General features: G+C 43.1%; 1 protein-coding gene across 1 annotated transcript in view; it reads left to right on the forward strand.

The window, feature by feature from the left end:
- Positions 1-21,331, forward strand: part of LOC123351060 (solute carrier family 2, facilitated glucose transporter member 11-like) — a 30,383-nt gene that overhangs the window by 4,353 nt on the left and 4,699 nt on the right. The window contains exons 3-9 of the mRNA XM_044990202.1: positions 771-931; positions 3,493-3,617; positions 5,961-6,090; positions 7,470-7,618; positions 18,893-19,080; positions 20,053-20,163; positions 20,273-20,374. Coding sequence (XP_044846137.1) covers positions 771-931; positions 3,493-3,617; positions 5,961-6,090; positions 7,470-7,618; positions 18,893-19,080; positions 20,053-20,163; positions 20,273-20,374 — 966 coding nt within the window. The remainder of the gene's footprint in view (positions 1-770; positions 932-3,492; positions 3,618-5,960; positions 6,091-7,469; positions 7,619-18,892; positions 19,081-20,052; positions 20,164-20,272; positions 20,375-21,331) is intronic.

The raw sequence follows: 21,331 nt of genomic DNA on the forward strand, positions 1-21,331 counted from the left end.
TTACTATGAGTCCTGGGATCAAATTAAGAAAAGGAAAAGACTGATTATCAGGATCAATTTCCTAACAGTGAGATTTATTGAGTTGCGGAATAGCCACCCCTGGGAAGTGACATTCAAAACTAAACAGGCTAAAAGACTAAAAAGGGAACAAGCCTGCATTGGCTTCTTGGGAGATGAACTGTATGTGACCTAATAGGTCTTCTCCACCTTAGCTTCCATCATTCTGACCAATGTCTGGAGCTTCTTGACAGACTCAGTTAATAAAAACCCATGAGTAACTTTCCAAGACTAGTATCACATCACTTGTCTGAGTAATGCAGAAATCCTGTCCTACTCTGAGATCTACATTAAGGGGGGATTCTGGAAAGTGCACAAATGACTTAGGAGCATGAATCCTATTGAGTCACACCCACCACACCCCCTTCATTCAGAGAGATGTGAAAGCTCTTTATGAACTTTATATGGAAGGATCATTGACCCACTACTTAAAGGCAGTTGCCCCTGAGATAAAGCATGACAGCAACACTGCACACAATAGTCTTTTGGAAGTAGGGAGACTATCTTTTGGCTGCACTAGTGAGTCAGAATTCTGCTAATTTGTAGCTAGTTAGTAGGATTTTTGTGTAACACAGCTCTGCGGGGAATGGCTGATATTCAGTAAGATGTTTTCCCTTACACATGTTGGCTCTGAGGATGGGATCTCAGGCATTTGGGCTAAGTGATCAGTTGTTTATTGAGATGCAAGTTGATTCACCACTCTGCATTTTCAGCACATCCACAAATTCCTAAATGAAACTTGGAGCAGTCGCTATCAAACGGAACTGAATCCAAGCTTGCTGACTCTCCTCTGGTCTGTCATTGCGTCTATATTTTCCCTTGGAGGTCTGTGCGGAGCTCACATCGGAGGCAGCATAGCGATTAGATTAGGCAGGTGAGTTAAACATCAATGGAAGGTTTGGCAGCAAATGGATGCTTGGCCTGTTTTCTTTTCCTTTTTTGTGACTGGAAAGTGATAAAAGCAAATGGAGAAAGAGCTTAGAAGGAAACGGGCTTTATCCAGAAGACTCTTCCAGTTACCTAACTAGAAACAGAAATCAGTATTAGCTAATAAGGAATGGGGACTTCTACAGGGACATGATCTCTAGGGTAGCCTCCAGTCACATGAACTTGGAAGAAGAGCCCTGAATTACAACTCGCCAGTTCAGTTCCTCTGATCAAACCCTTATTTCTCCATATCAAATCAGGTCCCTTTATATTTAAGCATATGTGCACTCCATGCAGCATAAAACACATACAGTTACATAGAGAACATAGACATTGTAGGCATGTGCACACGCACCCTGCATAGATATACAACCTGCACACTAGTATACACATGCTGCCAGGGTTGGCCCTAAGTGTCCTGATGGCCAGGGTGGAAAACACCCCCGCCCTCCGCCTGTCTGGGGTGGGGGGGAAGGAGTAGAACAACAGGGATGTGGTGCCCAGGATGGTTGGTAAGCTTTATTTGTGTTGGGTTTTTCAAAGCGGCAGCTGAGGCAGCAGGCACCAGAGCAAGGAACAGTGTCCCATGCTCTGAGAAAGGAGTCTTCTGTGAACATGACTGGGCCAAGGCAGGTGACTGACTGGGACCAGGACCTAGAGTCCAGCTCTTACCAGCCCTGCTCTCTCACATTCCTCTGGGTGGGGGGAGACTGCCAGCCTCGTAATAATGGTGGAACACACAGGCTGCCACAATCCCTCCTCCCCACAACAGCACATGGCCCAGGGCACCTTGCCCAGCTCCACTCCCCTGCCATTAGGGTTACCAGATGAGAGGGAGCCGAGTGCTGCTGGCGGAGAAAAAAAAAAGGAGTACCGCGAAATATTGGGACTAATTGCGTCCCAACCAAAGATCAGATGGGACGTGGGACAAACACCTAAATATTGGGACGGTCCCAATTTTATTGGGACATCTGGTCACCCTAGCTGGCATCCCCACCTCATTCCCTCCCATCCCTTTGGGCTCTTCCCATTCCCTCCCAGTCCACTGCAGTCCCAGAGCTATGCTCTCCTCCCAGGCCCCATTGCACAGGGGCACCTTGCCCCACCCTCCTGATGAGCTCGCTTGGCACAGGGAGAGCTGGGGAATAGGGGCAGAACGGTGTGTGGAAGGGAATGTCGGAACTCTGACTTTCCAGGGTGGCCAACTCAAAGGAGAGGCTGCCGGTGGGAGCCAGACCCACTCAATGAGAGCCACTGGAGTTGGCTTGCAGATACCTCTCTTCCTTGGCTGGGCAGGGACTGGAGCCGGGCCCAGTCTGGAGGTTCTACATCATCTGCTCCCTTCTCTCCCATCCCCAGGGAACTGGTGCTGTTGTATTAACAAAGGTGCTAACATAACCCAGTCACTGTCCAACACTAAACAGTGTTAAACGAGGTCCAGGATTGGTATACAGAGACCTCAACCTGCTTAGTATCATGGCAAAATTAAAAATCCCTTTAACCTTTTATTAAAGATACAGAAAAAAAGGAAAAACAGTTAAAACATTTGTTTTAATAACATCCCTTGTTCCCTTCCCTTTAGCTGGAGAGAGTTTTAGAAGGAAAAATCCCTTGTCTGGCAGTCTCTTATATGATATCAAAGATGATAATACCTGTCCTTTGGGGAAAGAGAAGAAGTTAGTTGATACAGGCTGGAGCTGCTGTTAAAGTGTGATTCTATCTCATCTCAGTGGGTGCTGGGATTCAGCTGGAGCTGGTAGGGGTGGTGATGTGATCTGGGTCCCTCTCTCTGGCCCGAAATGGTCAGGACATCCCTCAAGACTAGTATGAAGAAGGTCTGGGCTGCCAGGAGATGGTGGGGGTGGCAGCTATGATGGGAAGCTCTATCCAGTAGCCTCCATCTGTTTGTCCTTATTTTCCCCACAAAGTCTCTTTCTTTAAGGACCCAAAAAGGACTGATGGGTGCAACAGCTCATTCCCTTATCTTTTTTACACCAATTAGGCCTAAAATCCAACATACCAGTTTTGGTTCATTAATTTTCAGTTCCATGTCTTCAGTTTTTGCCAAGCATGATTTCAACATAGTCCTTAAACCATATCAATAGGTCTTTCTGTTTAGACTAATTGAGTTTTTTCTGTCTGCTTTTTGTACCTTTTCCCATCAACGTAAATTTATAGCCCCAGTAATCACAACACTGCCCAGGGCGGCCACCCTGATCACCCGTCCTTTGAGCCAGTCCTGCATGCTGCAAAGAATGCATACACTTCACAGGTATTCCATAAACACCTTGCATGCAAATAAAGAAACACTCCATGTGCATGAGTGAGATCACATACACACACATTATTAGGCATGTTTGTTTTTAAATATAAAGTAGGCAGGCATCAGGTCTCCCAATTTCCAGTGAGTACTGTATTGTTGAAATGCAAAGCCTTTTCTCCATACTATTATAAGGCATTTTTCTTATAACAGTATGTTTCTGTGACCTTTGTTATTTTTACTTTTAGAAAAGGAGCTCTTCTGGTGAACAATTTCATAGCGATACTAGCCTCCATTTTAATGGGGATCAGTTTTCCAACAGGATTGTTTGAGTTATTAATGGTTGGCAGATTTTTGATTGGCGTAAACACAGGTAAATGCATTTCTCTTCTTCTTGCCTTTAATAAACTATGGTGAATGGTATTAGAACATACAATTCTAATTATTATTATTAATTATAATCCTTTAGATATTGCTGTAAATGTACATGTTGCTTTACAGACTTGGAGACAGTGATGTTCCCCTACAATCGTTAATGTAAATGCTACTAAATTTGAACAATATAGAATATCACTGCTACAAACTTGTTTCTAGTCTTCTAGACTTTTTGCCCAGTAATCTCTTTTCTATCAAAATCCAGTCCCTAGCACAACCCTACTGCTATGGTATTGGCCTGGTTGTAATATGAACTCATTATACTGGTAATAATGGCAAAGAGAACTGTGTCAAACTGACAATATCCTGGACAAATCTTATGGATTTAAGGTAAGTTAAACCTTACTGAATTAAATCTAATTCAGTAAAGTTTAACTTAACACCTTTGGGGTCCATTGTATTAAAAATGCAATTGTGTATATGTTATTGTGGAATTGTATGTAACTCCTCTAGGGGGTGCCAATGTAATTCCTCTGGCCCCTTTGAAGCCACTTCCTGGAGAGGTTCGCAGGTACTACTTCAAACTGGATTCTCTGGGGACCAACAAAGAAAGAAAGGGTTTTTGGATAAATATCCTGGTTTTAAACAGGCTCAGGGCTTTCTTCCTGATCTAGTAAATGGATAGGTCTCCTGGTCCACGGAGGGTCCCTTATATAAGAGTTGGAAGAACTGGTCTACTGAGACCCTGTAAAACTCAGTGCTTGTTTTGAACTGAAGTTGTGATGAACTTGGAATCACAAGGAAACCCCTTGGCTGGGGTGTTGAAGGACTTCTCCTGCCAGAGCCCATGTTAGGGTTGGGGTGATCTCTGGTAAGCTTATTAGCGTGCATGTAGGTTCGTTTATTGTCTTTAATAGGTTTTCAGTGTAGTGCTCTTACCTTAAGAATAAAAGAGGCTTGCATATCAAAGAGCTATGTGATAACTATAACTGGGCAGTCACACTATTATCCATCTCTGAAGAGAAAGCAAGCAGGCCTGTTTGAGCAGTCTGTCTCTGCTGGGAATAACACAGTTCAGGCAAGGAACTGGTCAGCCTGGAGACATCTCAGTCAGAAGGGAGAGAGGCTGTGTCTCCACCCAAGAGAGGTGGCAGCCAGGGGAGCCAGGAGCCGGAGTGCGGTTGCCACTGCTAAACCACAGAGTGGAAATACGGGTGCAGTTGCCCTGAACTGTGACAAGAAACACTTCTGCTCTGACATACAGGGAGTGATGATTTAAACAATAGTATTGGCAGTGGGATCCCTAGCTCAAAAAAAATCAGCAATAGATTGTGAGGCAAAAGGGAAGATTGTAAGGGTGGTTGAGAAAGGAATAGAGCAGGCTGGGTAGATTCTCGCAGCAGTAACATAGAGGCAAAAGAACAAGGAGAGGAAAAACTCTGACAAGATCAGGGCAAGGCATCTGTGTCAGGAAATAGCATGAGAGTTAAGGGGCTAATCTACATTACTGCGCAACATCAGTGCAGCTGCACCAATGCAGCTGTGCCTCTGTAGCATGTCTGGTGAAGACACGCTATGCTGATGGGAGAGTGCTCTTCCATTGGCATAATTACTCCACCTCAACGAGAGGTGGACGCTATGTGGATGGGAGAGCATCTCCTTCCAACATAGCGTGGTGTAGACAGCACTTTAAACTGATGTAAGTTACGGTGCTCGGGCTGGAGTGGGGAGGTGTCATTTTCACACCCCTGAGTGACGTAACTTACATCAACCTAAGTTGTAGTGGAGACAAGCCCAAGGTGAGGTGATATCCAATAAAAGATTCACCCACCTTGTCTCTCTCATATCCTAGGGCCGATACAACTACAATAACATTACAAACAGGAAATCGTGTGACAGGCAAAATACCTCATCATATGTTGCAGCCTACTGTGGAAAAGACATGTCATGGTAGCACAATGCACCAGAAGTCATCCTAGGGATCATGGGACACTCCAGCTAATGTGTGTTCCGTGACTCACTGTTTTTGGCAGCAATGAATTTGGTCCCACATATTCAACAGTAAAATAGGTCAGAATGCTTTAAGTGATTCACAGGCCCTTTGAAGTTTTAGGGATGACTAAAACAGGCAGTTACAAAGTGGCAAGAAGCCAGGACAAGCTAATGTTCTGCTAAGGGAGTCTCAAAGCTGGACACATGCCCCTGGTAGTCACTGTCCAAGTAGAACATGGTAACAGGACAAAGTGCCTTGAACACAGGTCCATACAGAATGTTATTTACCAAGTCAAAAGCTAATAAGGTTTAATTTATAACAGGAAAATGTTTCCTCTTCTATTTATAGGTGTTGGCATCTGTGTGCAACCACTCTATATAGGGGAGATTGCCCCAAAACATCTCCGAGGTGCTATGGCCATGGGCAGTTCCATATTTTTGACTGGAGGAATTCTGACAGGACAAATAATTGGTCTAAGGTTAGAAATATAGTCCTTTAGTACCTTGAAATTACCAATTTCTAAAAGGCAACCAAACTCAGCAGTCACCTGCATTAGTCATCCAGCTTCTTCCCATGGCTGTCTCTGTAGGGGAAAAGGGGGAAAATCCCTCCCATACTCACATTGATCAGCTAACTACTAGGTGACTTACATCATGTATCCATCTATCTGTAGGGTCTCCATGTGGAATCATTCTCTCTTTAACTGAGTCAGTCATAGCGACAGCTGTAAATTAGATACGTTTATATGCTGAGATGGTATTTCTGCAAGCGTCTAGCTGACGCTTTAGCGCAAAACAAGACAAGTGAGCTGAAACATGCAATTGAAAAGGGTGGAACTGAGAGTAAAGGAATATTTGGTTACATGACATTCTGATAGAACCAGAAGGACCTGCACGTTAGAACATAAGAGCAGCCATACTGGGTCAGACCAAAGGTCCATCTAGCCCAGTATCCTGTCTTCCTACAGTGGCCAATGCCAGATACCCCAAAGGGAATGAACGGAACAGGTAATCATTGAATGATCCATCCCCTGTCACCCATTTCCCAGTTTCTGGCAAACAGAGGGTAGGGACACAGAACCTGATCTGAGGATATCAAAATTAAAAATTTATTTCATTGAGTTTACGAAAGGCTTCCAGCGGTCATATCAGCCTCTCATGGCTCCAGTACTCTGAATAATAGCACGTCTGCTGCTTCTCCCGTCCAGTGCCCAGAACCTTCTGAAGTCTTTTTTCCTTTACCTTATCCCCAACTCTTGACCTCCTTTTCCCGCACTGGCCATGAAGTCTCATCAGTGCTTTCCTATACCAGTACTGCACAGTTAAAAGGATCACAAGGGTAAGGTGGCCACTTTTAAGAATTTGTCCTTGTAGCATCTGTTAACATGTTTAAAGCAGCTATCAATATTTTAAATCCCATTGCATTTTTAACAAGTTTACATTGCCCAAAATACATCATGATGCAGGTCCCAGACATAAACTGAATGAATTCCTCATGTTTTTAGCTTGTTCTAAATTTAATTTCACATTATTGGAAGGTCCTGGCTTGGCAGGTCCTGGAGGCTGAGGTCCTTAGAAATAGTGCAGCATAGACAACAGCAGGGCAAGTTTCCTCTGTTGATTTGTCCCAACTCTTAGTGGGTGGTACCTAGTTTAGGGGTGAAGAGGCAGTTAATTCTCCCTATGCCATTAATTCTCTTGCCTCTCTGTTGAAGCTGACAAGAAATGGGTGACTTTTGTAACAGGGAGACATTTCACCTAGGAACTGGACTATTTTTCATAGGATCAGTATCTCATTTCTAGCAGGGCACTGAAAGGCCATCAGCAGATACTTACTTTATTTTTGTTTTTCACTCAGGGAATTACTTGGTGGAGAAAAGTATTGGCCTTTCTTGCTTTCCAGCAGCTGTTTCCCAGCATTAGCCCAACTATTCTTTCTCCCATGGTTTCCTGAAAGTCCCAGGTACCTTCTTATTGACAGAAGGGATGAGATGAAATGCATCAAGGGTAAGTTACAGCACTTACTCTTTCCTCCTATCCCTTGGAAACCACAAGATGAATATATTTCGCTCCTCTCTCTTCTCTTCATCTCCCCTGCACAAGTCCCATCTCCCTTCCCTCTCTCAAGAGAATCCTAAAACCCTACAGCCCATGTTCCTTCCCCAGCAGGCTCACAGCCCTGACACTTCTGGCTCACCTGACCTCATCTACCTGCTCACATCCCCCTGGCTATAGGTCATTTCTCTCTGAGCTCCATGCTAGTTTCTTTGGGCCTATATCCTGACCACTGAATATATGCCACTGTCCCCTGCAGGAGGGACTGGGCACTGCCTTGGCGAGGGGTTAGGAACTGGCAGGAAGGAGCAGCAGGCGGTGTCTGTCGTACAGGCCAGCAAAGGAGATGGGTTCTTGGCAGGATTGGTGTTGCCAACTCTTCCTGGTGGGAATTGGCTAGAGCCAGTCTGTGATGATCTGAGAAGCAATCCTTTGCATTTCAGCTGGCCTGTTTGACGGTCTGTCTGCTTTTCCCACCTGCCAGCCTCCTGGGGAAGAGCAGCCAATCCGGGCTGCTGCAGGAAGCAGGCAGAGCTCTCCCCTCTCCTCAGGAGCCCAGAAGACATTTTGGAGTAGGGGAGGGAGCAATTTATACCATTATTAGAGGAGGGGAGGGAGGAGCAGAAAGAGTTAAGCAGTTCACAACAGCTCTGCTTTCTCCTCCTCTCTCTCCCAGTGTGAATCATGGGTCACTCTGCTCCCTGTTCCTCTCCCTCCCATCCTGGAGAGGGTAAAGGACCCCTCGAGCTGCCCCCCTGCCTGGATGGGGGAGAAGAGGACCATACCCCACCTATCAACCCCTCTCCTGAGAGAGGGGAGTGAAGAACTCCACGAACTGCAGGAGGAGAAGAGGTGGGAGGGTGAATAATTGCAGGGTTGGGCAAGCATGACTGCCAATGTGGCCTGTTACTTCCTATTCAGCCAAGGGTGGCTCATTATAAACGTTAGGAAATGGCCATTCCACAAACCAAACAACAAACAACAACAAGAACAAAACCCCCAAACATGGGGGGCTTGTCTATTGCTGTAAGAGTTAATATGGGGAAAATTAATTAATGGATCTTGTACGCATTGTGCAATGACAAAAACCAAAACCAAAACCAAAACCAAAACAACCACTTTGAGAGCAGATTGCTTCTTTTGGCCATCCCAAGAAAAGAAAAGGAATGTGATAGTGGGTTGAGGCAAAGCCTCCAGTTTTAAACTGTTTGGATGTTTATCACCTGGAGAACCATGTTGTGCTCCTGGCCCAGATATGGACTGGTCATACAGCTTCCTTCTGAGCAAGATACACACAAGATCAGGGGTCAGCAACCTATGGCACATGTGCCAAAGGTGGCACGCGAGCTGATTTTCAGTGGCACTTTTCTAACGGCTTGGGGTCCCATCTGCTGGCCCCCTGCCAGCCAGCCCCCTGCCAGCCAGGGTCCTGGCTGCCGGCCCTGGGGGCTCTGCTGCTGGCCTGGGGTCCCAGCCACCGGCCTGGGGTCCCAGCCACCGGCCCCGCTCAGCTCACTGCAGGTCTGGGGTTCTGGCCACCGGCCCCCTGCCAGCCGGGGTCCCAGTCGCCGGCCACCGGCCCCGCTCAGCCCGCTGCTGGCCTGGGATACCAGCCACTGGCCACCAGCCCCCTGCCAGCTGGGGTCCCGTCCAGCGGCCCCACTCAGCCCGCTGCTGGCCTGGGGTCCCGCCCACCAGCCTAGGGCTCTTCTCCTGGCCTCGGGCTGGCGCTCTGCAGCTGCCCCCAGCTGTGGCCCACTGGCCCCAGCCTTGGGCAGTGAGGGGTGCAGACAGGGGCAAGAGGGGATGCAGCTCAGCACCCCCACCTTAAAAATTGTTCCAGCACCACTGGGATATTTTTAAGTCCTCATTTGCTGCGTATACCACACCACGTGGAACAGCACACTGGGTTTGATGTTGTGTGTGCTGTCTGTTGCAAAAAAAATTTCTGCTGTGAGTTGAGGGGTACATTTTACAAAATGTCAGCTCCTAAGAAAGCAAAGTTAGATGTCCAGTCATTTCAGCCTGCTTGGACAAACACATTTGGATTTATTCAAAAGAAGGACCATGCTGTTTGTGCTTTCTGTTGTGAAAGTGTTGTTTGTCGCACATCAAGTGTTCGATGACATTTTGAAACGAAGCACGAGGAAACCTTTCTTGATGAAGCAGACAAAACTGAATCGATCAAAAAGGCAGTAGCAGGATATGAGAAGCAAAGCAGTGTTTTTAAATGTTTCAGTGTAAGTAAAAATCAAGCTACAGAAGGAAGTTACAAGATTGCACAGTGCACTGCAAAAAACAGAAAGCCGTTTACAGATGGGGAATATACAAAAGTTTTTCTCAGCAGTTTGGAGGTCTTGTTCAATAATTTGCCAAATAAAGATAAGATCATATCTAGAATAAAAGAACTGCCTGTCTCTGCCAGAACAGTTGAGAGACACATAAGCAAAATGGCAGAAAACATTAAGGAAAAGCAGACAACTGCATTAAAAGACACAGCAGTGTTTAGCATTGCAGTTGATAAGAGCGTGGATATAAACGATGTTCCACATTTGGCAGTTGTTGCAAGATATTGTGCTTCCGATGAAATCCAAGAGGAACTTTGTTGCCTAAAACCCCTGCATGACACAAGAAAGGGGGAAGATATAGTGGAAAGTTTTGTAAACCATTTTGAAGAATCAGAAAAATATTTTGTGTGACAAAAGATGGTGCTCCTGCCATGGTTGGAAAACAGAAGGGATTTTAAAGTTACTTGAAGATCAAATTGGCCGCCCGACAGTCAAATTTCACTGTATCATCCATCAAGAAAACCTGTGTGCTAAAACTTCTAATTCAGAGCTTAATGATGTGATGAATACAGTGGTGCGAATTGTGAATTTCCTTGTTGCTCAATCTGCTTTGACTCAGAGACATTTCAAGTACTGCTAGAAGAGATGGACAGTGCTTATAATGACATTCCACTTCACAGCAACATTCGGTGGCTAAGTTGTGGCAAGGTTTTGGTGTGCTTTGTAAACTGTTTTGATGCAATCAAGGCCTTTTTCTCAGAAAAAGCACAAAACTACCCCGAACTGGATGATGACAAATGGCTGTGTAAATTCATGTTTCTAACTGACATCACCTCTCACCTAAACGAACTCAACCTCTGTCTCCAGGGTGCAGGGCAAATGGTTCTGGATCTTTATGCGGCCTGGAAGGAATTTGTTGTAAAACTAGCAGCTTTTTCTTGGGATATTCAAACTTCGACTTTCCGCTACTTCCAATACATAAAAGAGCTATCGACACGCTGCACTATGACAATGAGATTGGAATGTACATGCAAGAACTGGAATCAGAATTTTCTGACAGATTTCAAGATTTCCAGCGATTTGGCCCAATGCTTTCTTTTCTACTTAATCCTGAAAAGTTCAACGAAAGCAACTTGGATTTGTCTGTCTTTCAGGGGATGGGTTGAAGATTTTGAAATGCAGCTCATTCAGTTAAAAAGCTCAGAATTGTGGGCATCAAAGTTTGAAGATCTGCGGAGTGCACTTGAAGCTACTGAGAGAGATCATGGGGCCTCTATTCTGACCTGCTGGATGTCCCTGCCAGTGAAATTTAACTGTTTGAAGAAAATTGCGTTTGCAATGCTTTCAGCATTTGGATCCGCATACCTGTGTGAACAGGTGTTTTCACACATGAAATCTGTCCTCTGTCCCTCAACAACTGATCACTCAGAAGCCTGTGTGCAGCTTAAAGTACCCAAATACGTGTCAGACATTGGAAAACTCAGCAAGGAAAAGCAAGCGCAAGGATCACACTAAACTGATAAGATCTGCATTTTAATTTAATTTTAAATTAATCTTCTTAAACATTTTAAAAACCTTATTTACTTTACAAACAACAATAGTTTAGTTATATAATATGGACTTATAGAGAGAGACCTTCTAAAAACATTAAAATATATTAGTGGCACACTAAACCTTAAATTACAGTGAATAAATGAAGACTTGGCACACCACTTCTGAAAGGTTGCCGACCCCTGATCATTATAACATCCTTTAATCATGCTCTGCCTGATATGGCTGAGGTTAGCTTAAATAAGATCTTTTACACTCAGTGCCACCTAGTGGCTGAACAGTATGACAAATTTTAGCATTCCATTACACCTCCAGTCTTGATTACCTTTTAATACCCTTTTTTCTGTTGACATCTCATGTGTGAGAGAAATATGGGGTCTCAGAATTATTAGCTGTAGCTCTTCTCAAGTAGGAAGTACCCTATTCTCCCTGTTGTTCAAATGCCAAACAGGGATGAAGGAGTCCTAATGAAGGAGGGATAGCTCAGTGGTTTGAGCATTAGCCTGCTAAACCCAGGGTTGTGAGTTCAATCCTTGAGGGGGCCACTTAGGGATCTGGGGCAAGAATTGGTCCTGCTAGTGAAGGCAAGGACTTGATGACCTTTCAAGGTCCCTTCCAGTTCTAGGAGGTTGATATATCTCTAATTATTACCTATTACCTTAACAGGTGCCAAGCGTCCCACAAATGTGCAAGTGAAGCCCACACATCATAACACAAACCTGAGACAGAAACAGAGGCCCAAAGTGGTTGTGATTTTCCTCAACCTGGTAACAAAACAGCTCTTTACTTTGAAAGAAAACAAATAATTAAAAAAATAGAGGTTTTAAATAATGAAAACACCTTACACAGACTAGATTCTGATATCCTCACCTTGGATAGTTCTTTACTCCTCAAGCAGTCCCATGGAAATAATGGAGCCACTTAAGGAGTAGGATACTAGCCGAGTTGAGTGAGGATATTAGAATCTAGCCCTTTCTGATTCTTTTTAAAAGCAAATATAAAAAGGTAGTCACTATCCAAAATCAAAAGTGTTCTGATGAGAACACAAACACAATAGGTTTAGTCTTTATTCTGTTAACCAGTTAGACTTACCACTCTCTCTTTTATACATTTTTACTAACTAATTGGATTTTTCAGCACCAAGCCTGTTGTGAAGTTTCAGCTTCACCAATCCCATGTGATAAAACATCCTCAACTTACGCTGAACAGGCTGGGCAGGAGTACGGATCTTTAAAATTTTTTTACATGATCCAGGATTTGTCTGTACTGTGTTCCATTGCTTTACTTCCACATTGTTCCATCATTTTGATGCAATGTCTCTGACACAGCCCCACATCTGTGTTTGTAAAGGACACTGAGGCTATGTCTACACTGGCAATTGAATGACAAAACTTTTGTCTTTTAGTGTTAAACCCCCTCACCCCTGAAAGACAAGTTTTGCTGTGACAAGTGCCAGTATGAACAGCATGTTGTTGGTAGGAGCGCTCTCGTGCTGACAACGGAAATGCTGCTTATTGTGGGTGGAAGTTTTTTGTCACAGGAGAGCTGACAAACAGCGGCTACACTGCATGACTTTTAGCCGCACAACTGTAGCAACACAGCCCTGTTGCTAAAAGCTGTGTAGTGTAGACATAGCCTGATCTGGATCTGGATCTTCAGTTTAAAATGATAAAAGAGAAGCAAGGAACAAAGGATTACATCCCATCAGCCTTTTGTTCCTGTTCTGGGATCAAATGAAGACCTTTGGATTTGGGAACAATCAAATTGGCTAAGTATCAGGTTCCATAATGTCGCTGAATTATTTTTCTAGATTTTTACTTGTGTGGTTCCAGTTGTTTTTTATTTAAATCAAGCTAGATTTTCATGGAGACAGTGACACCTCTTGAAACCTCATTGTTTTGTAAGTACAGTGCTTCTCTGTGGAGTCCCTTGTTGTGTAAAATTAGTGCTATGATTTGACCCAAATCCTCCTAGTGCTCTATGCAAATTTAAATTTCCAGTTTCTGGAGACATCATTTTCCTGAGAGTTTCACTGAAGTACCAATGGGAAGCTGCAGCACCAAACCTCTCTCTTCAATCATTGAGGCTAACAGTGGTTGCAGAAGAATTTTTGAAATGTTATGACCCACTTTAGGACTGGTTAGTTATTTCTTTACCACTGAAGCATAATTAGTTTGCTGAACCTACATACTTCAGAAGTTCTGGTTGAGCTTTCTTTTAAAATGTTATTTGCATTGTCTGAACAGATAAATGAAAAGCTTTCGCTCTCCCTTTAATTTTCCCTCAGTTTCTTCACTTAAAGCATCTGGTAGTGGACCTGTGAGTTCAACTTTGTAGAGGACTAGATCCAGGGCAAAGAGCTTCAATAATTTCTTCAAATTGTGCATTTTGTGTTCCATTGAAGGTTACAGTTTTCTTATTGAAGTTCAAGTCTTTTCCTTTCAATTGTTTTTAATGGCATAATCACTGATTTGCTAACATGGGGCTCTAAGGAGGAACAGCGATTGCTCCTGAATGCAGTTAATGTTAAAGAGCTACTGGAGATTTGGAACAAATTATCACAGTTATGGTTCAATAATGACAATAGCATTGAAAATCTCTTCCCTGCATGATCATTAATGTTCTTCTCTTTCACTTCAATAGACAACATTTCACTTGATAGCATATTTAATATTGAGGAATACAAAGAAACTGATTTTCTGGACTCTGAGATGAACATGAACTTTTGTACAAACATTTCTGTCTTGCTACCTAACAACTTTTGATTGTATTTATATTACTTCAGAAAAGTTATCTGTTTGCTTTACCTTAAGCAATGTAGTTGTGTAGTCGTTTTGGTCCCAGGATATTAGAGAGGCAAGGTGGGTGAGGTAATATCTGTTATTGGTCTAACTTCTGTTTGTGAGAGAGACAAGCTTTCAAGCCACACAGAGCTCTTCTTCAGGTCTGAGAAAGGTATTCCCAGCCAGCCTCACTCACAGCTAAATGCAAGGTGGTACAGATTGTTTAGCATAAGTAGTTAGCACATATTCTAGACCAATCCACACAAGCGGTCCATTTCCTAGACACTACTGTGCTAATAAGTGATGGTCACATAAATACCACCCTATACCGGAAACCCACTGACCGCTATACTTACTTACATGCCTCCAGCTTCCATCCCGGACACACCACACGATCCATTGTCTACAGCCAAGCTCTAAGAATACAACCGTATTTGCTCCAATCCCTCAGACAGAGATAAAAACCTACAAGATCTCTATCAAGCATTCTTAAAACTACAATACCCACCTGCTGAAGTGAAAAAACAGATTGACAGAGCCAGAAGAGTACCCAGAAGCCACCTACTACAGGACAGGCCTAAAAAAGAAAATAACAGAACGCCACTAGCCATCACCTACAGCCCCCAACTAAAACCTCTCCAGTGCATCATCAAAGATCTACAACCTATCCTTAAAGATGATCCCTCACTCTCACAGATCTTGGGAGACAGGCCAGTCCTCGCTTATAGACAGCCTCCCAACCTGAAGCAAATACTCACCAGCAACCGCACATCATACAACATAAACACTAACCCAGGAACCTATCCTTGCAACAAAGCCCGATGCCAGCTCTGTCCACATATCCATTCAAGTGACACCATCATAGGACCTAATCACATCAGACACGCCATCAGGGGCTCGTACACCTGCACATCTACCAATGTGATATATGCCATCATGTGCCAGCAATGCCCCTCTGCCATGTACATTGGCCAAACCGGACAGTCTCTACGCAAAAGAATAAATGGACTCAAATCTGACATCAGGAATCATAACATTCAAAAACCAGTGGGAGAACACTTCAGCCTCTCTAACCACTCAGTGACAGACTTGAAGGTGGCAATTTTGCAACAAAAGGCTTCAAAAACAGACTCCAAAGAGAAACTAATGAACTTGAATTAATATGCAAATTAGATACAATTAACTCTGGCCTAAACAGAGACTGGGAATGGTTGGGTCATTACACTAATTGAATCTATTTCCCTATGTTAAGTTCTCCTCACACCTTCTATGGGCCATCTTAATTATCACTTCAAAAAGTTTTTTTTCCTCCTGCTGATGATAGCTCATGTCAATTGATTAGACTTTTCCTGTTGTTATGCATACTTCCACCTTTTCATGTTCTCTGTATGTATAAATATCTCCTGTCTGTGTGTTCCATTCTATGCATCCGAAGAAGTGAGCTGTAGCTCACGAAAGCTCATGCTAAAATAAATTTGTTAGTCTTTAAGGTGCCACAAGTACTCCTGTTCTTTTTGCGGATACAGACTAACACGGCTGCTACTCTGAAACAACACATATTCTAAGGAACCATTCAAGATAGAGTGGCCCTCAGTCCATGATTTTTAGTGCCTAGCAGAGTAATGAATTTAAGCTCCTCTTTTCAAAGTTGTGCAAGTTTCCTTTGAGGATGAGGACTGATAGATCAGATATAGAGTGATCATTTTATGAAAAGTATTCATCCACATGTGATAGGGTGTTTTTGTCTTTTATCATTTTCTGTGTGAGTTAATTCACGAGCATAGTGATTGCCTGGTTTCACCCTCATAGTTGTTATTGCTGGATTTAGTGCAATGGATGAGGTATACAACAGGTATACTAAGGAAGTTAAATGGAAATCATGCAAGAAATCCAAAACAACTATAAAAATACCCTGATGACAGTCATCCAACACAAAAACAAAAAGTGATACCAATTACAACTACTCCACACCCACAGAACATCACCTTTGGGAGAAACCATGGCACCAGTCCCACCACATGGACACTATATGACACCCAAACATCATCAATTTATCAAGATACCCAATCCTGGAGCTAAATTATCTGTACTCTCTAAGAGACTGAGCTTCTGCTCCACCACAGAACCTGATACCATCCTAACATATGGAGAACTAGAAGAGTTCTTCCACTGTTTCTGCCTCCAAGAATTCTTTAACAGCAATGACGACATCACTCACGTTTACCATGTACCTGTTGACAATTATAAGAAAAAAGAATAATCTGACTGGACACCACAGAGCTGATGAAACCACATTTTTGATCATTACATTGATTGCTTCAGGAAAAAAAATTGACTGTGATATCCTTAACAAACATCACATCCACCATCATCTCTCCACTATCAAGAGAAAAGACACACAGTTCCTGAAATCCAGCCCCCAGACAAAGTGGCCATCATCATAGTCCTTAACTGTGATGACTATGTTAACGAGGCCAACTGACAACTCTCTGACATCACTTACTATAAAGAACTCAAAGAAGACCCTACACCACTATTTACCCAGGAACTTAAGGATATAATCAAATCCTTCCTCAAACAACTCCAAGAGAAACTCTACAAACTCATCCCCCACAAACCCACCCCAGGGATCTTCTGCATGCCTCCCAAGATATACAAACAAGGGAACCCAGGCAGACCCATCATATCTGGCCACGACACTCTTACTGAAGGAATATTGGGACTCAAAGAAAGCATCTTCAAACCATTCACCACACAAAGGGCCAGCTTCTCCAGAGTACAACCGACTTCCTCCACAGACTGTGCAATATTAACAACCTCCCTCAGAACACCATCCTCACCACCATGGATGTCACTTCCCTATATACCAACATCCCTCACAAAGACGCAGAGCTGCCTGCGTTAAATATTTACAAGACAATGGACAAACCCTCAGAGATCCACCCCAAATACATCCATTTCATAGGTTTCAGAGTAGCAGCCGTGTTACTCTGTATCCGCAAAAAGAACAGGCGTACTTGTGGCACCTTAGAGACTAACAAATTTATTTCAGCATAAGTTTTCGTGGGCTACAGCTCACTTCTTCGGATGCATAGAATGGAACACACAGACAGGAGATATTTATATATACAGAGAACATGAAAAGGTGGAAGTATGCATACCAACTGGAAGAGTCCAATCAATTGAGATGAGCTATCATCAGCAGGAGAAAAAAAAACTTTGAAGTGATAATTGAGATGACCCATAGAAGGTGTGAGGAGAACTTAACATAGGGAATAGTTTCAATTAGTGTAATGACCCAACCATTCCCAGTCTCTGTGGTGGCAATTTTGCAACAAAAAAACTTCAAAAACAGACTCCAAAGAGAGACTGCTGAACTCAAATTAATATGCAAATTAGATACAATTAACTTAGGTTTAAACAGAGACTGGGAATTGAGGTTGGCTACCTGAATATCCCAAGAGAACCTGCTTCAATATAGAAATAAAGCCCCCTCTGACTACACATCCACGTAGTCGCCTACCACCTCATGCTGGAACCCACACAGTGTCTCATCAAACAACTACAACCCATAGTTGATGGGGAACTCATCATGAAAGAAGCCTTTCCTGAAACCCCATTTCTGGACTTCAAACAAGCCCCCAAGCAGGGCTGGCTTTATGACCCTTGGGGCCCGATTCAAATACCTGGCGGCGGTCCGGGGCTTCGGTGGCACTGGGTCCGCTCTGGGTCTTCCGCGGCACCAAAGGACCCCCCGCCACCAAAATGCCGCCAAAGACCCCCCAGAGTGGACCCCCCGATGCCAAAATGCCGCCGAAGACCCCCCCGGAGCAGGGCCCTCTTACGTGCGGGTGCAGGGCCTGATTCCGGGGAATCGGCCTAAAGCTGGCCCTGCCCCCAACCTCTCCTGCAAGCTTCCCACAGACCAGGACACACCAATTCAAAGCCTCACCAGACCTTGCCAGAACAACAGGTGCAAAATCTGCAGACATATTTCCATTGCTACACCGCATACAACATACCTTTCAAGATCCATGGATCCTACACATGCCTATCACAACCTCCTCCAGTGCACTAAATGTCCCAATAACAACTGTGTGGGTGAAACCAGACAAGCACTATATTCTCAAAAGAGCTCACACAGGAAAATGTCTCTGTCTCTTTACTTTAGTCCATTAAACATATTCCATTGGCATAACATAACAATTGGCATAACAAGAGATATGATGTACTCAGTACTTCCCTTTCAGCTATTTAGAACCCTTTTTTTTATTCACAGATTGAAGTGGGAGCCTAATGTTTCTATTAGGAAAACACTTTAAAATATGGGTTATGCTCCTTGTGTAAATAGTTCAATTAAGTCTCTCTCCAGTCCCCCACCAAAAAAAATAAAAAAATAAAAAGGAACACCAACCTCCACCAAACAGCTCACCCCCCCAAAAAAAAGTAGTGGCTTGTCTCCCCGCTTCTCTTGAAAATCAGTTTCTGTTCATATTTCTGCAAAGGTCAGCTCACAGAGGGGAGTAGATGGGTTTTCAGAAGCTAAGGTCATTTTGGAGGTATGGTGAGGCATATGGAGCTATCATATTATTTTTTCTTATTAGCTTTGAAGCGTTTTCATGGGCCCTTGCACTACCAGGAGGAGATGGAAGATATACAGAGAGAACGTTTTGCCTTAAATGGGGAGAAACCCAAGAAACCGTGGCAACTATTCGGTGATCGCAGTGTAAAGTGGCAGCTCATTACTGTGATTGTGATGACTATGGGCCAGCAGCTCAGTGGGATAAATGCTGTAAGTGAATTCCTCACTATTCAGAAGCCAAACAATTTGTTTTAAAGTTTTGCCTGTCTAATTTCCATCTGGCTTTGACCTTCATTAAAATCAGGGAACTCTGTCTAGAAACTGGCAGAAACACGGGACATAGGAGAAGGGAGAGGCTCTTTATTTTACTGAAGCTGATAGGGAAAAGCCTGATTCAACTAAAAACAGCAGGAAATATTAATGCCAAATTTGGATGATAGAGTGGAGGTTTGTTTTGCTTTGTTTTTTAACTCTCTCTACCCAAAGTCAGCATAATATGTAGGTTTCCTGGAGCAAGAGCCCTACTAATGCTTGAATTTATGTCTTTAGCACCTGACAAAATGATTAAAGCTCCGTCATCCCCTCCCATGCTGCATAAACAGCAAAACTTAAGTTACTGCATCTTGCTTCACTTCACATGACTGAATCTCTCCCGTTTCTTTTTTCCCCTAGACAAATTACTTTTGGGTTTGGCTTTATGCTTTGGATGTTGTTGTTTTTTTTAAGCTAAGGTCTACTTCCAGTGCCAGGTGAACACTGTAAGAGGAACCCATTTGCCCCTGGGAGCAGGGTTGGAGTTCAGATTCCAGAATAAGCAGTGCTCCCACTAGGTCTCTGAACTAATGTGCCTGAGCCCTGGTCTCACTCCAACTTTGCATGGAAGTGCAGGCTGCACTCTTTCTGGGATCTCTCTCACACACACTAGAATGTATCATGGCTCAGGCATAAACTCTTTCTTATATTGTTCACAAGATAATGTTCAGACTATCAGATTTGTTTTTGCTAGCAGTAAATTTACCTAGAGATTGAATTATAGATTTCCCTTTTCATTTTCATGGTTTTAATAAGTTATAGGATGCAATTTACTCAAAGGCTGCTTAGTGTGTGAGCCTGATTCTTCCTCTTACTGATGATTTCACTGCTCAAGCACATTGGCACAGCTCTGTTGATATTTTCTTGTAGATTTATTTCTATGCAAGTTACATTTTTAAACAAGCTGGGATCCCTGCAGAAAAAATTCCATATGTTACTCTGGGCACGGGAGCTTGTGAATGCCTCACAGCCCTCACTTGTGTAAGTGACAAATTCTACTTCTATGATACCGGTTATTTTTATTATAGAAAAAGAGAGATGTGGGAATGTGGCATCAGTGTTAACTGAAAAAGTGATATTCTATCCCCAGGGTTTGCTGATTGACTACCTGGGAAGAAGACTGCTCATCATTGGAGGATACACCCTGATGAGCTTTTGGTGCATAGTGTTAACATTCTCCCTGACGTATCAGGTATTAAGAAGAGCTCATGTGCATCATGAAATGCAATACTGTTTCTGTTTGAAAATTTGTGAGATTATAGAGCAGCAGAGCTTTTAACATTGGAGAACATCCTCTCTTGGCTGTCAGAGAAGGAGCAAGAGTTGCACAGTTTAAACAACAATGTAGGTCATGACCAAACTTTTAAAAAATGATTTTGTCTCAGCTTGGGCACCTAAAAATCACTAAAGGTGCCTGATGTTCAGAAAGAGCTCTGTTCCTCCTCTTTGAAGATCAGAACTTTCTTAGGTGTTCCAAATTGGGCACTCAGAAACTGAGGCATGCAAAATCACTAGTCACTTTTGAAATATTGGCCAAAAAGCTCCTGGTGTCATGACATCTTATAACCCTATAGCAGCCCTTCCGAAAACATTAAATGTACAGCAGTGAATAGCAGCAGTTTCTATTTCATACAGATTATCCTTGTTCTGAATTACAGTGGCTGCTTCCATTGATTAGCAGCCAATAACCTCTGATTGCACTGACGGCAGGATTCCCAAGAGTTCTGAATTTGGTTCTGGCACCTAATAGTGTATTTTCAAACATCACAATGCTATCATCCAAAATTTGGTCCTGCATCTAAATTCTGGAGCTCTATGTCTAATGCTGGTTGGATTAAATAATGACAAAATATACTTTCTAACTTTAAATTAATAATTCCCAGATAAAATACTACCTAAAGATAAACTTAAGTTTGAGAGTCCATTTCAGTCACTTAACTGTAAATGTCCTATATGAATACGGTAGTTATAAAAAGAAATACTAAAAAGCCAACCAAATCAGATTTATGTTTAAATTTACAAGAAACTCAGACATTTGTAAGTATGGAAGTTCACCACTAAGGTACTCATACTGCCTTAATTCTGCCTCTGTAAAGATAGCCTCCAATCTTCCCATCCTTGCTAGTGTTGTATCAAAAATACATACAAT

Source organism: Mauremys mutica, chromosome 16 (genome assembly GCF_020497125.1).
Source record: "Mauremys mutica isolate MM-2020 ecotype Southern chromosome 16, ASM2049712v1, whole genome shotgun sequence".
Taxonomy (NCBI): Eukaryota; Metazoa; Chordata; order Testudines; family Geoemydidae; genus Mauremys; species Mauremys mutica.